The following is a 17,434-nucleotide window of genomic DNA, read 5'->3' on the forward strand; positions in this document are numbered from 1 at the left end:
TTATTATAAAATTCATTATTCCAGAAATGCTATAGGCTGATTATGTAAACAAACTAAAAATAAATTATATACATAAATTATGAGTCAATTTTAATGGATTATAAAGAAAATGAAAATGGATATCCTTAACATTTTATAGCATTTTATTTTTGATACAATTAGAAGTGGGGTACTTGGCGTAGGGGCAACTGATTGGATTCACTATGCCAAGTAATTTTTTCCCCCAAATCTTAGGAATGCTGATAAATCTTGAAAACACTAGTTCAAACACAATATTACAGTTTCTTGCAAGATCCATACTTTTCAAAACCAGGGCGTAGTCTTTATGTGGGAAATAGGGTATATTGTTAACTATCAAATACTTTTATAGGAAATGCATATACTCATTTCTTAAGAAACATCTTAGTGGAGAGTAGTGGTAGGAGAAAATATATAAAAAGCATGTCTTTCCTTTTTAGTTTTAACTTTTGAATTCATTGAAATATGAAAACCTATCATTCATACTTTTAGGTTTGTTGCTACCACATAGAACCATGATTATGAGAATTCATGAGCACCTAAAAACCAATATGGAGCTCATTGTCCTCAAGGCAAAATGTAATATTTGCTAAGTATCATTAACTAATGGTACACCTCAAAAGCTGAACTATTTTTTCCATCTTTAAACTTTATCACTGTATTTTTCTTCAGGGTAAAAAAAAATTATGGGTCAATTTTCACTGAAGTGGGATGGATTTATGTATTCACTCTCATCAGTGTCAAAAGGAATTGTGCACATCATTCCCGGACAACAGGATGAAAACCTGTCTCCGATTGGACACTAAGGATATCAGCTGTACTCACAAGATAAGTGTAAAGTTGAAAAGAGAAATACACTTGGTAATTCATCCAAGCCAGCATATTTTAACAGTTTGAAACTTGCATAAAAATGTTCATGAAATTATTTACTTCCTCATACAAGAAAGTTAATATTACCATTTTTAAATCCAGTGAAATGTACCATCATAAAAATTTCTGCTTTACAAAGACTGATAATTCAGAACTTTTCAAGCTGTCCATCCTTTTCTAATAAAAAAAAAGATAACAAAACCAATAAAATTACCATTCTTTATCACTTACTTAGAATGAATTTTTATTTGTTCAAGGTAACAGAGAGTGGCAATTTCAATGTATTTCAATATTGGTCTATGCTTTGAATGACAAAAATTTGTGATTTATGATTCATCTAGAAATTGACATAACTGAATTTTCTTAAAACAAATTTTAGGTTCCATGACTTAAAAAATATTAGCTTATTGAATCACACTGCTGCTCTCTGATCTATTTAAGATACTTTTAGAGATATTCCATTTAAGCATGGGTGTTTGCTGACAATAGTCACCAGGAAAGCCTAGAGGTACTCATAGTAAATTGCAGACATTTCTTTATATTTAAATCTTCATTAAATGAAATATAAGGATTCTGACAATACCTGTTTTGATACCTTAGGAACCTAAAATAAGCCTGCTTGTATCTTTGAAAGTTTTGGTGACTACAGTTTTGAGTCATTTTATTTAGCCACAGGAATTTTGGACCTCACGTAAATAAACTCTGGACCATGGCTGAAACATTTCTAGTAAGAGCAGTAGGACTGAGGTTGTTAAAGAAGTTGTGCTGAATACTCTGTGACCTCAGACAGACTGCAATTTGTAATGGGGCTATAGAACTTTTGGGCTAGCTACCCCGGGTCAGTCAGTGAAAGCACTTACTGAGTGCTTTCTGTGTGTATATATATATATATATATATATATATATATATATATATATATACATATAGTCATTAGTTAGTCGTTAGTATTGTAAAACAAAACAAAACAAAACAAAAAGCTTAAGTGAAGCAACATTTACTAATACTCTAAACCCCCAAATGAGTACATTACTCCCAGTTGCAGGAGGCTAAAACCTTAGTTTTAGAAAATATTATCCAACTGAATTAATTAAATTATCCAATGAATTAACTTTGACAGTTTAGCAGTATGTATGTATAAAGCATATTTAAGTTGGTTATAATATGCTTTACTTAGAAACATAATTATATATATGGATACTATTAATTTATTGAGGTGAGGGTTTTTTTATGACTCTAACCCCTTCCTCAGATCCTAAACCCCATTTTAAGACATATAAAGTGTCTAAAATGCTGAATTTGCCTAAGGTCTTTAGGGTAAAGAAGGGCAACCTAAACATCAGTAAAACGTTGATAGACCCTATCTGTTGTTCTTTCTCCTCTTTTGATAAATGTGGACATTGTTAAATATACATAGAAATATAGACTCTTGAGCTATGTATGTTACTAGTAAGGAAAAGTTGTATTTTTTCTTTAGAAAAAATCTGTCTTGTTGCCCATCATTAAATTTTACACCACAGTAGGGCTTGGTGGCTCAGTTGGTTAAGCATATGACTCTTGGTTTAAGCTTAGGTCATAATGTCATGGTTTGTGGGATCAAGCCCCATTGTCAGTGCAGAGCCTGCTTGGGATTCTCTTTCTCCCTCTCCCTCTGCCCCTCCCTTGCTCTCTCTTTATCTCTTTCTCAAAATAAATAAACATTTAAGGAAAAATGAGAAAATAAATTTTACACTACCATATGAACTTGTCTCATTTGGTGATTACTTAAGCAGTATTAATTTATATTGCTAATACATACTATGTCTCTCTTCATTTCAAAATGATTAGATTAGCTAGTTAAAAATATTGTAACCAACTAAGTTAACACATGAGGTTTAATAAAATGCAGATTTTTAATAGGAATAGTTTAGCATTAAGTCTATATTCTCAACTATCTCTCTCTTTCTGTTTTTCTCTTTCTGTAGATACCTTCAGTTTCAGCTTAATCAAACCATATTTTTTTTGGAAACAAAATTTTTCCCACTTCCAAGTCTTTATCTTGCTTCTTATGTTTTCCACATCTACATAGAATATTAATCATTAAATTATGAAATATTTTGAGAAGTCTAGAATTTAAATATTCACAAAATAAGTGTACTGATGCCTAGCATAGTGCCATGGATATAGTTGGCACTCAATACATATATGTTGAGTAAACTAATCAAATTTCTCAATCCTTTTTTGTTATTTGTGAGTTGCTATTGCAACAGAGGTTGAAGAATCCAATCAAAATGGTGCAGGGATATCGAGATAAGTAAACCACAGATCCAGTACTCAGAGGGAATAATTTCTTCTAGGGGTGAGAATTGTATTTAACTGTGATATAAGGTAGAATGTAATAAGTGCTTTGAAAGTTATAAATAAAATAATATTGATTATGTAGAGTTACCGTTTTTTTAAAAATGTGGTCTTTAGGTAAACCAGATACAGAATTATTCTCAATTATTACTATATATGATATTGGCTATTAGACACTGTAATCAATATATTAGTGAAAAATTAGACTGAATAGAATTGCATTGTCTTATAAATAATAATTCGTGAAATAAATTTCTGGAGAAATTTTTAGGGAAACATAAATCCATATACTCTGAAATTTTTCATGCCCTTTACTTTACCTCATACCAATTATTACTAATGAACTAGCACTGTGTTCTCTCAACTTGAAATTATAACCTATTCTAAAATTTCATGGAGGTTTGCAGCATCTGTTTACTAGATTTGACCACTGCTACTACCAAGTAGCCACTGTAATGAAGCAGTCAGGATGGGCCTCGGTAATTTACACATTGGCACCTCTAATCTTGGTAAGAATAGACCTTACCCCTTAACCATTCTTCAACTGAGGGAGCATACCTTTCTATTATGCTTTTTTTCCCTGGTGTTCTTTAACTGGACATTTGCAGCAAAATATAATATTCAGCCACCTTCATTTCTCATGGCTACTTTTTGTATAGAAGAGAAATGTCACACTTCTTTCTGTATCTACTGTGTGTCCTGTATTTGTTTATCCAGGTCATCCTTTGTAAATTCTCCTCTTCATGTATCAAGAGTATTACCATTTCTAGTCTTCTTTGTTAAGATGAAGTAAGACTGGGAACAAAAACAAGATAGTAGCATTTTTCAAACAGCAGTTAAACCGGCCAGTTGCTTCTAGGGGAATATCTTAAAAAATAACTTTTCTCATAAAGCTTTATTTTAAGTAATTCCCCCTTTTCCATGGATTTTATTTCATGTTAACCAGCACTTATTCTTGAAAGCAGAGTTCAAGTGGCACCTGCCGTAATGGATCTCTGTATATTAGCCTCCCCTGTGGTAGAGTTGCTTGCTAAGTAACGTAATGAGAGGCAATGTAGCCAAACACGAGTTAACAGTTTTTCATTCAGACAAAAGAGGACACCTTTTTTTTAGTTTGGATTTTAGCATATTCCTAAAGTTACTCCTTTGAATATTATATGGAAAACCCAAGATTTGGATTAGCACTTTTAAAGATGATGTCTTAGCTGGGAAGAGGAAAGGGAACAAAAACAACAGACAATGGGGTAGGACATCAAAGGATTAGTGACTTCATTGTGATTCTAAAGAGGTTTTTGGTATCATCCTTGAAATGGAACCTACTTACAATGAACTATATGTATGATATAGACAAAGCAAAAATGCTTGATCAATTATAGAATAGTATAGATAGTATAGGAGTAGATATATAGTATAATAATGAGTCTCTCTTAACAATCTGCTTTGGTGCATAATACATAATGTGAAAACAAAACTACAATCTTCAGAATACCAACTAAGCTAAGTTGGAAACTTAAACCATTAAGGATTGAAAATGAATCATAATTTTCAGAGACAAAAGAGTTTAGTATAAAATATTTACCCTTGGTCCAGAAAGTGGAGAAAATTATCACTGTCACCACTCCTCAATTTTTAAATGAGAAATTATCATCTCTTTTGGGGAAAATAAACATCTGATATAATTATCCATCTGATATTTTACAAGGATGTACTTATTTAGTTTGTCAATTATAGGGAGCTCCGTAGCTCTCCATTAATCTATTCCAATTTTCAGTAATATTCTGAGATTCTTTTCTTATTATAATTGGATGAGATTTAGTAAATATACACAAGTCTCTCTCTGCTTCCATATCTATTATAGATTATTTTTTCTTAGCTTCTCTACTCAATACTGTCAAAGGAAAGCTCTTTCATTGCCATTTTGGTCCTCTGGCTTATTGTGATGTAGAACAACAGAATAGGTAGAGAGATGTATCCAAGTAGATGTATAATTATTCTTACCAGATGGTTATGTTTATGCTTTTTGTAAGTGTTACATATTGAGGAATCATAAAGTAGAAGAGACTCTAGAAAACTAACAGTTTAGTTTGATGTACATGATAAATAAGGGAATGAGAGAGTTGTAAAAGAGTTGCTGAGTAAAAAGCATTGGAGTAACTGTAGATTATGGAGATTTCAGGATTAAAAGACGGAATATTGAAAAATGTTACTTGGGATATAGTTCTTTAAAAAATACAAGCTAGGAATTTATTTTTAAATTATGTCTGGTTGTTGGACTCACTCCATAAAAGGGAGTTTCATTTTATAGTATATTGAACCAAAGTTCCTAAACCTCCACTCATTCCTTCTAGTACTTCTCTTTGGTACTATTCATTACACATTTAGCATGTAATTATTGAGTATTTGCTGAGTGCCAGGGGCCATTCTTGACGCTAAGTAAAGAAAGCAAGCATAGAGTTCTTGCCCTGATGAACTAGATTCTAGGAAAAAACAAAAGCAAAAACCAAACAAAACAAAAACCAAGTTGTAACCAAAGGAATCAAACAAAGTTGTGATAAATGTTTTAAATAAAATAAATAGATTGCTGAGATAGAGAATAATAGGAGAAAGCCTACTTCTCATAAGATTTTCACAGAATGTTTTTCCAATAATGTTAAGACCTGAAGGATAAGAGGCTAGCCATGCAAAATATAGGAGAGTGTTCTAGATAAAGCAAAGAACTTGCACAGTGACCTGAGGCTTGGAGTAACTTGTTTTATTTGAGTGGAGTTCAAGGGACTGACTGCATGAAATCCAATGTTGCAGGAGTATGATTAACAAAGTCAAGGGTAGCATGAGATGAATTTGGCTTTGTGGTTCAGGGCCATATTTTGCTGGGTTTTGCAGTTTACAGTAATGACTGGGCACTTTGGACAACTATTAGGGGATTTAAAGCTAAAATAAATATCAGATTTATCTTTTGATAAATGTGAATGAATCTTGTAAGAGCCAGGGTGAAGGCAGAAATCAACAGAAGGCCATTTGTGGCTGGAAAGGATGATTAAAGCTTACACTAAACAAGTAATGTGAAAATAAAGAGAAGTAGACAGATTTGAAATACATTTAGGAAGGAGAATTGACAAGATTTGCCGATGGCTTAGATACAGAGTTTCAGAAAGAAGGAAAAAATAGAGAAAAAATTCTGTTCAAACCACAAAGGTTTGAACAAGAGAATGCTATCATTTTATAAGATGAGGGAGATGGCAATCTGGGGAGGTAAGAAGCCTGAATCTCTCTTTGTTGCCTTTTTTCTACTCTGGATTTAAATATGGCTTATGTATATAGGGCTTACTTTAAAACTAATTCAGTAGGTAGTCTGCTCTCTTTTCACATTCCAGGTTATCTATCCTCATCTGAAAATATGTTACCCTGACCTGACACAGTGCTTCAACTGTGGTTCTGATCAGAAATTTGTGATCTGTGATTTTCTTCATTCGAGATAAAATGCTTAATATAGCATAAAGTCATCACACAATGTACTCTTAATTTACTCTTAACTAAAATATTGTATCCTATTATCACTTATGACTTTAAATCACTTTATGTATTGCAGTGATTAAATGCATTTTGCCCAACTGTAATATTTATTTCTATTATACGTCATGTTTAATTTGATCTATTACTCCATTCTACTGATAATATTTAAAACTTGTGTCTGGTGTTAACTGATTTTGTTCTGTCGCCACCTCACCTAAAAATTTCATAAACATTTCCTTCATTATTATTCAAATCATTTGTATAAATGTTGATCATGATAGGGCTAAGAACACATCTGTGTAAGATATTAGAGATCTCACTTCAGGTTGTATCATTGTATTAATCCTTACTCTTCTTCATTTGATGACTTAACATCTCTGATCTCCATCTAATCATGTTGCCTTCCAAAGTTGTGAAAATGTTTCTCAACCGTATTACTAAAATGCAGGTTTATCATGCCAAGTATGTTTGACTTGAATTAATTTTGACCCTGTTAAAAATGAAATTATACCTAATGTAATCAGTTGTCAACTTATACTGCTCCCTGGTGATTATCCCTCTTCCAAATGCCACCAAAGATCCTCAAAAGTATTTCTAAAATTATTGAGGACCAGTGTTAGGTTTAAGGTACTTCAGTTAATAGAAACTGTTATACTAGCATTAAACTGTTAATACTTTATGTTATTGAAAACACGGTATTTATTAGATTATCCCCAGTCTTCTGATAACTTTAACCTTCTCCATGAGTTTGAATATCAATAAGTGGGCATATCCTTTCTTTTCCTTCTTGAAGTATGTACACAGAAAAGCGCACTTTCTTTACCTTGGCAGCTTGTGTAAGCCTCAGTTCACTTAGGACTTTAGATGCATCTTCCTAGATGTGTTCCACTATCATGTATGGAGGCTTTGTCATGGATTCTTTTATAAAAGCCAAGGAAGATAAAATTATTTTAAATGATGACAAGCAGTGACATGTGGATATATGAAAAATGATAACTGGGAGAGCTAAAGAAAATATATTTTTGAAAGGAACTAACTAGCTATGCATTTAATTTTTAAATAGAATACAAATATGGAAAATTTATATTTTAAATATCTATGTAATCTAATTTTTAAATATCATGATTCTATACATTGACTTTTTTGTGATAGAGATTGGCTATTCAGATCTGACAGATATGCACTTATTTTAAAAATTTACTTATTCTTTCAGGGGAAGCCAAATAAATATGTATTATTAGAAACAGATTGCTGAACATGTCCTTGCATTCTAAAGGGTCCATTTATATTGAAACAAAATTTGAGGTGATTTTTAACATACAATGAATTGCATTGTTAGTAGGGAGATACAAGTTATGAAAATAGAGCAAAATTTATAGAAGTAAGAAAAGTGAAAATTGATGATGCAGAGGACTAATTGAAGAGGACTGATAGATGAATTTGAGGTTGAAAAAGCATTTAGAGTTGATTATAACATATCTGATGGCAAAACAGTTGCCTATATTATTTTTGTATACTTTGTTTAATAGGAAGAAAGGAACCCAAATGAAAATAGAAGCAACATTACTTAAAATAATGTTATATTTTGATAATGTGTTGATATTGTGTTGTTATAATTATTCTTGACAAACTTAAGAAAGCAATTTTAATATAACATCTATTTTGTGCTGTATAGGAATTTTGGCAGAAAACTGTAAATATAGAGTACCAAGACCCATATCCAAGTTTCTCTTCTAAATTGTAGAATAAAGGATATTTGCACAAGTGGATAGGTCAAAGTAGGGGAAATATGATAATGAGCTTTTTATTTCAAAACTCTATCTGCTGTCACATATTAGAGAGTTTATGTGACTCTCCTCTTCTTGGATGAAGGTGGTGCTATTCACCAAAACTAGATATAATAATTAACAGATTCGGAGGAAAGAAAGGACTTAAGTTATATTGAATATGAGATATCTGTGAGATTTTCCAGGGTGAAAGAACACGACTTATGGTTAGTAATGAGTACTACATAAAAAACAAACATCTCAGAAAGGAGTACTATCTGAAAATATATATTTGAGAGTCTTCGGAATTTAGGCCAGTGGAATTCATTAAGGAAAGCATGATATCTTGGGAAGGTTTCTTAAAATACAAATGTATATTCCCTCCCAAATTCTGGTCTTTACTCTGTGGCAGACTGCGGTTCCTACCAATATCTCTCCTTTTCTTTCTTGATAATCAACCCTAAATTTTATTCTAGGCAGAACATTACCTAGCAAAAAGACTGCATTGCTTATCCTCCCTGTAAGATATAAACAGAAGTTATTGGAAAGACCTCTGGGAAATTACCTTAAGACCCATGGCCAATGTCCTTTTGTCATTTTACCCTTTCCTCCATCTTGCTGACTGAAATACAGACATGGTGTTTGGAGCTCTAGGAGCTACCTTGACTCATGAGTAAACCTTGAAGATAGAAACCATGTAGAGGGAGTAAGACAGAGATGATAAATTTTGAAAGATCTTGGGTTTCTGGTGGTCTGGTGAATCCTCTGTATCACTGGTGGATAGACTGTGAAGACAAAGGCCAATAACACAGTATTACTTATTAAAACATTCCCAACCAATTTATAGACATTGCATAGTTTACATCTGAAAGTGCCCCAACTCCCCATGAAACTCCCTTTTAACATTCTATTTGTTATTCTTTCTACACATACCAAATCCATTTGTACTTTTAAGACTTGTGATAATTTTGGTCCCATTTCTCCTTCTTCCTTAGTATTTTTAGTATCTGTAAAATAGTTCTGTCTACCCTTGAGAAAGAAAGAGACAGAGCACAGTGGGGGAGAGGCAGACAGAGAGGGAGACAGAATCCAAAGCAGGCTCCAAGCTTTCAGCTCAGAGCCCAGCTCAGAGCCCAACATGGGGCTTGAACCCATGAACCGTGGAATAGCTAGCTACCTGAGCTGAAATCTGACACTTTATTGACTGAGCCACCCAGGTGCCCCTACCCTTTCTTAATCTAAATCTCCCTTCAGGCTTTCTGGGCAACACCATTTTGCTTCTCTTTGTTATTTTTTATCTTCCCCTCTGTGTTTTGTTTTGTCATGGCACCCTCCTGACATATCCCCTTTTCCCTCAACCTCCTTTTGAGCATGGTTCAAAGTATATCATTACTATTAATAGACAATTTATCAAAATCATACACAATGGAACTCTTTTCATATTTTCCTCAATTTGCCTATCTTACAGTTTTTTGTTGTTTTTTAAAAAAATAAGATCACTCATGGTAATGTATAATAAATGTGAGAGTTTTTAAAATGTATGTAATAGATATTATTATGGTTGTCATTGTTTTTATTTTTTTCCACAGAATATACTTTCTCATGTTGATTTAAAAAGTTCTAGAGAACAGAGAAAACATGTTTCCTCTATATTATATGAATTAAAAACAAAAGAAATTGGTAAAAAATCAAAAACATCAAGACATCTCATTCAAAAAGGTTAGTTACATGAATTTTTAGATTCTATGTGTGAACATATTTTGATGAAGAGTAAATTCATTAGAAATTGGGCATGTTAATTTTGAACTGTAAATATACCCATGAAATACATGTTTAGACTTCTAGATAAAATCTCCATATCTCGTTTAATATTTTTATTTTTTTTTATTTTTTATTTTTTTTCAACGTTTTTTATTTATTTTTGGGACAGAGAGAGACAGAGCATGAACGGGGGAGGAGCAGAGAGAGAGGGAGACACAGAATCGGAAACAGGCTCCAGGCTCTGAGCCATCAGCCCAGAGCCTGACGCGGGGCTCGAACTCACGGACCGCGAGATCGTGACCTGGCTGAAGTCGGACGCTTAACCGACTGCGCCACCCAGGCGCCCCTTGTTTAATATTTTTAAATATACATATTCAGAAAGTTGTTTCATGGATATTAAGAACTGGGAGTGTAAGGTGGGAATTAAGAGAAATAGGTATTAGCAAGAACCATATGAAATTGATAGCTTTGTTGCAGAATGGCTAGGTCAGCATGGTTCTTCTTCCAGGAAATCTGTCAAGTATCAGATTAATTAATATAAATCATTTCAATTAAATAATGATATTTAATTTCCTTCAGGCTTTGAACATAATTATATTTGTCAATAAAAATAAATTTTATGTTAATAAGATTTTGGTTGTCAAATGTGTACTTTTTTTGTTGTTGTTTCTACAGAATTTTTTCTGATGTAATTTTGTTATGGCCAGATGACATTCTTTTCTTTACCTCTGTCTTTCACAGAAAAATCATATAATAATCTTTATGAAATTATTTGAAATTGTTATCAATTTCCACAAGGTTTCTCTTAAACCTTTTTAAAATTATTGTGATAAAAATATTTACCACGAGACCTACCCTCTTAATATCATTAACCATAGTCATAACGTTGCACAGCAGATCTCTAGAACTTTTTCATCTTGTATGACTGAAACTTTATACCCATTTCTCTCTTTCTCTAGCCTTTTAATTCTTAAATATTCAAATCTTTCTCTTTTTAAAAACTCATGATGGTGTCTTTATTCCCTTTTATTTTCTTTATATATGAACTGGTCTATCTCTGCCTTATGTGTCAGTGGCTTTATTTGTTATTTCATCAATTATCCATTAGTTTCCATCATAATTAATATTATTGTATATATTAACACATTATAAATACTTTATATTAGTATCCATTGTACTTTATATATTTCATAAAGCTCTGTATTTTTATTGATTTGTATCCAGTTATTTAACTCCTAGATTTATAAATGAAATGAAATAATGGAAAAGTTGTAGTCTCATATACCATATATTCTTCCTGGTACCCAAGACAATATCCTCTAATGATTTTAACTGACTTTTCTGCTGTTTTATATTTCCAAGTAACATGCTTATTCTGCTTTTTTTTTTTTTAAGTTTTAGATACTGTTTACAAATTTCCACTGTGAGAGATGGAGATTTAATTCTCTTATAAAATCTCCCTAACACACACACTTATCATCACTATTTGGGGGTTAATTAATGTTTAATGTTTTAATTATTCAGCCTATATACATATTGCTCATGGCTGAGCCAAACAATGTATTAGGATATGTTTGCTTTTTTATATTATTTTTTTTGAAAACTTTTTTGAAAATCTCACCATTCAAACCAGCACTCATAGTGTGTGTGTGTGTGTGTGTGTGTGTGTGTGTGTGTGTGTGTGTATTCATGATAAATTTGCTTGAGTCTTTCCTTTTGCTGAATCAATCAGGACTGCTTGCTCTCTAAACCTGCTCTTACATCATCCATCTTAGTACATCTGTTCAACTGTGGGCCTGAGAATTTATTTGTGACCATGCTATGTTGGGACTCTAATTTCCAGAACTCTCTAATATCTTGTTTTTTCCTGGCTTATTTTCTTATTTTAATACAGAGCCTTCTCTACTAGTTTACTGAGGAAATATATACAGGAGGTAAAATTTTTAAATCCTTGAAAGCCTAAATATGTCTTTATGCTACACTTATGTTTGGTTGATGATTTGACTGTGTAGAGCTTCTTTCAGAATTTTTTCAGAATTGCTTTAGTGTGTCCTAACTTCCAGTGTTTCCTTTAAGAAGTCTATTTCCAGTTAGTTCTCAGCCTGATATTTATGAACATCTATTTATTGTTTTTCTCTTCTGACTCGAAACTTTTAGCATTTTCTTTTTTTTTTAATGTTTATTTATTTTTGAGAGGGGGAGGGGAAGAGAGAGAGGGAGGGGGAGAATCCAAAGCAGGCTCTTCACTGCGAGTGAAAAGGCTGATTTGGGGCTCGAACTCACTGACTGTGAGATCATGACCTGAACTGAAGTCGGACGCTTAACTGAGCCACCCAAGCACCCCTAGCATTTTCTTTTTATACCAGGTATTCTGCAATTTCACAGTGATTTGTCTCTAGATATTTGTTTGCTTGCTTGGCCAAATTGTTTTTTGATTCAATTTATTGTAGCAATTCAATGTAAAAATTTATATCTCTCAGTTCTGGGTATTTCTCTTGTATTTTTTTATGATTATATATATATATACATATATATATATATACATATATATATGTATATATATATATAAAACATAAAGCCTAACCCTTTTAAACATTTCTAACTGTACATTAAGTATGTTTATACTGTTGTGCAAACATCAGGGACCTTTTCATCTTCCTTCTTCAATTGAAACTATATGCCCATTAAACACTAACTCCCAATTCTCCCCCACCCACAACCTCTGGAAAGCACTATTCCAATTCTGTCTGTAGAATTTGATTACTCTAGCTATCTTATATAAATGGAATCATACAATATTTGTCCTTTTGTGACTAACTTCTTTTACTTAGCATAATGTCTTTAATGTTGATTTATGTTGAAGCATGTCATTATTTTTTCTTTTTTTTAATTATTTTAATGTTTATTTATTTTTGAGAGACAGAGTATGAGCAGGGAAGGGATAGAGAGAGAGAGGGAGGCACAGAATCTGAAGCAGGCTCCAGGATCTGAGCTGTCAGCACAGAGCCAGACTCAGGGCTCGAACCCACGAACCGTGAGATCATGACTGGAGCCAAAGCCGGGCACTCAACCAACTGAGCCACCCAGGTGCCCCTATTTTGTTTTCTTTTTAAAGTTAAATGAGTATTCCATTACAGTTGACCTTTGAACAACATAGTCTTCAATTGTGCAGGTTCACGTATACACAGAGTTTTTTTTTATACGAATACTAGTACTATAAATGTGTTTTCTCTTCCTTATAATTTTTTTCTCTAGCTTACTTTGTTATAAGAATACAGTATATAATACATACAACATACAAAATGTGTGTTAATTGACTACGTTATTAGTGAGGCTTTTGGTCCAATAGCAGGCTATTATAGGTTAAGTTTTTGGGAAGCCAAAAGTTATACATGGAATTTGAACTGTGCAGGGGGGTGGTGCCCCTAACCCCTGCCTTGTGCAAAGGTCAACTATATGTAGATACCTTTTGCTTATCCTTTCATCTGTTAATTGACACTTGGGCTGCTTCTGTATTTTAGCTGTTGTAAATACTGCTGCTATGAGTATGGGTGTACAGATATTTCTTTGAGATGCTGATTTCCATTGGTTTCAGTATACACCCAGAAGTGGAATTGCTGGATCATATGGTAATTTTAACTTTTTAAAATACTACCATACTGTTTTCTACAGCTGTTGTACCATTCTGCATTCCCAGAAACAGTGCACAGGTCTCTAATTTCTTCACATCCTAGCCAATACTTGTTATTTTCTTTCCTTTTTTGCTGTTCCTTCCCCACTCCTCCCCCATTTCCTTATTGCTTCCTCCTCCTACCCCCTTCCTTCTCCTCCTCCTTCTTCTTCTTCTATGGTAGCCATCCTAGAGGGTGTGAGGTCATATCTCATTGTGCTTTTGTTTTGCATTTCTCTAATGATTAGATTAGTGAAGCTGAGCATATTTTCATGTGCTTATTGGTATATCTTCTTTGTAGAAATGTTTATTCAAGTCCTTTGTTGTCCATTGCCTATTTGTATTGTTTGCTCTTTTGTTGCTGTTGAATTGTAGAATTTGTTTGTATATTCTAGACATATATATATATATATATATATGTATATATATATGATGTATATATATACATATATATGTATATATATACACACATATACATACACATATGTATGATGTATACACACATGTATATATATATACACACATATACATACACCTATGTATGATGTATACATATATACATCATATATATATACATATATATGTATACACACACACACACACACACACACACACATTTCTCCTGTTCTATGGGTTGCCTTTTTACATTGTTGATAGTACCTTCATGCACAAAAGTTTTTTATCCATTTGGGGTTAATTTTTATATATTATGTAGAGTCCAACTTTACCTTTTGCACATGGAATCCAGTTTTCTGAATTCCATTTGTTGAGAAGAGTATTGAATAATCTTGATATCCATTTTGAAAATCATTTGATTGTATATGCAAGAGTTTACTTCTGAGCTTCTATTCTATTCCATTGATGTATATGTCTATCTTTTATTTTTTTTGTTTATGTATTTTTATTTTTATTTATTTTATTTTTTATTTTTTTTTCAATGTTTATTTATTTTTGGGACAGAGAGAGACAGAGCATGAATGGGGGAGGGGCAGAGAGAGAGGGAGACACAGAATCGGAAGCAGGCTCCAGGCTCTGAGCCATCAGCCCAGAGCCTGACGCGGGGCTCGAACTCACGGAGCGCGAGATCGTGACCTGGCTGAAGTCGGACGCTTAACCGACTGCGCCACCCAGGTGCCCCTATTTATTTATTTTTAAGAGAGAGAGAACACAAAAAGGGGAGGGGCAGAGAAGGAAACAGAATGTGAAGCAGACCCCAGACTTTGAGCTGTCAGCGCAGAGCCCCAAGTGGGACACACACTCACAAACCGTGAGATAATGACCTGAGCTGAAGTCGGTTGCTTAACCGACTGAGCCACCCAGGTAGCCCATATGTCTGTCTTTATATCAGAACCACACTGGTGTGATTACTCTAGCTTTGTAATAAGTTTCAAAATGATGAGGTATGAGAACTGTAACTTTCTTCTTTTTTAGGATTGTGTTGACTCTTTGGGGTCTCTTGAAATTTTGTATGAATTTTAGGATGGATTTTTCTATTTCTGCTAAAATGCCATTGGGATTTTTATAAGGAGTTGATTGAATTTATAGATTACTTTGAGTAGTAGTTTAGCAATGTTATGTCTTCCAGTGCACAAACATGGGATGTTTTTTCCATTTATTTGTGTCATCTTTAATTTCTTTCAGCAACATATTGTAGGTTTCAGCGTACAAGTCTTTCGCATCATTAGTTAAATTTATTCTAAGTATTTTATTCTTCTTCATACTATTATAAATGAAATTATTTTTTTAATTTCCTTTTTGGATCCCTCATTGTTAATATATAGAAACACAAATGATACTTGTGTGTTGGTTTTTGTATCCTGTAACTTTGTTGAATTTGTAATTCTGATAGGGTTGTGTGTGTGTGTGTGTGTGTGTGTGTGTGTGTCTGTATGAGTCTGTGTGATCTTCCCAGTTTTCTACATGTAAGATCATGTTCTGTATCAACAAATAATTTTACTTCTTCCTTTCCAGTTTTCATGTCTTTTAGTTTTCTTGCCTAAATTTCTGGCCTAGCTCTGGCTGGGACTTCCAGAACTATATTAAATACAAGTGCAAAAGTGGGCATTTGTCTTATTCATGATGTTAGAGAAGAAAATTTCAGTGTTTTACCATTGTAGGATATTGTGTGTGTGTGTGTGTGTGTGTGTGTGTCTGTGTGTGTGTGTGTGTGTGTGTGTGTGTTTTATGTCTTTTATTGTGTTCAGGTAGTTTCTGTCTATTCTTTGGTTTTCTTTTAGTGTTTTTATCATCAAAGTTTGTTGAAATTTTGTCAAAATATTTTTCTGCATTGATTGAGAGGGGTCATTTTGTTTTTTCCTACATTCTGTTAATGTGTATTATGTTGATTGATTTTCATATGTTGTACCATTTCCTGCATTCCAGGAATAAATCTCACTTGATCCTGATGTATAATCTTTTTAATATGCTACTTAATTGAGTTTGTTAGTAGTTTTGTAGAGGATTTTGCATTAGTATTCATAAAGGGTATTGGTTTTCTTTTCTTGTAGTGTCTTTGGCTTGAGTATCAGGATAATGTAGCCTCAGGGGAGTAAGGAGGTATTCCCTCCTTTTCAGTTTTTTGGAAGAGTTAGAGAAGGATTGTTGTTACTTCTTGCCTACTAAAATCATCTGGTCTTTTACTTTATTTGTTGGGGAGTTTTCAATTACTAATTAAATCTCCTTATGAGTTATAGATGTATTCAGATTTTTTTTCTTCATGATTCAGTGTTGGTAGATTGTGTATTTATAGGAATTTGTCTATGTCATCTAAGTTATACAATTTATTTGTGTATATTTATTTTCAGTATTTTTATAATCCTTTCTAATTTTGTAAAATCATAGTAACGTACCTGCTTTCCCTTCTGATTTTAGTTATTTGACCCTTTTTTCTTCTTAGCCTTTCTAGCTAAAGTTTTGTCCATTTTGTTTATATTTTTGAAGAGCTATATCTTGTTTTCACTGACTTTTTCTGCTGTTTTTATAACTCTGTTTATCTCCTTTCTGATAATTATAATTTTCCTTCTTCCTAGCTTAGTTTAGTTTATTCTTTTACCAGTTCCGTAAAATGTAAATTTAGATTGTTTATTTGAGACTGTTTTTCTTTTATAATGTAATCATTTATATCCATACACTTGCATCTTGGCACTGATTTGGATGCATCCTAGAAGTTTTAGCATATTGTGTTTCATTTTCATTTGTCTCAAGATATCTTATAATTTCCATTGTGATTTCTTTTTTATCTTATTGTCTATTGAAGAGTGTGCCATTTAATTTCTACATACTTGTGAATTTTCCAGTTTTCCTTATGTTAATTGATTTCTACTTTCATTCCTTTGTGATTAGAAAATATAATTTCAGCATTTTTAAATGTATTAAGATTAGTTTTATAGCCTGATATATTGCATATCCTAGATAATATTCCATGTGCACTTGATAAAAATGTATTTTCTTCTATTATTGGTAGTGTTTTATATATGTCTGTTAGGTCCAGGGCGCCTGGGT

General features: G+C 32.8%; 1 protein-coding gene across 1 annotated transcript in view; it reads left to right on the forward strand.

Moving 5' to 3' along the window:
- Positions 1 to 17,434, forward strand: part of LRRIQ3 (leucine rich repeats and IQ motif containing 3) — a 200,020-nt gene that overhangs the window by 116,873 nt on the left and 65,713 nt on the right. Inside the window, exon 5 of the mRNA XM_047082700.1 lies at positions 10,092 to 10,221. Within this exon, the coding sequence (XP_046938656.1) occupies positions 10,092 to 10,221 (130 nt within the window). The remainder of the gene's footprint in view (positions 1 to 10,091; positions 10,222 to 17,434) is intronic.

The sequence above is a fragment of the Lynx rufus genome, unplaced genomic scaffold, assembly GCF_022079265.1.
Source record: "Lynx rufus isolate CCGP_SWC_20201006 ecotype Redwood Valley unplaced genomic scaffold, mLynRuf1.p SCAF_2, whole genome shotgun sequence".
NCBI lineage: Eukaryota > Metazoa > Chordata > Mammalia > Carnivora > Felidae > Lynx > Lynx rufus.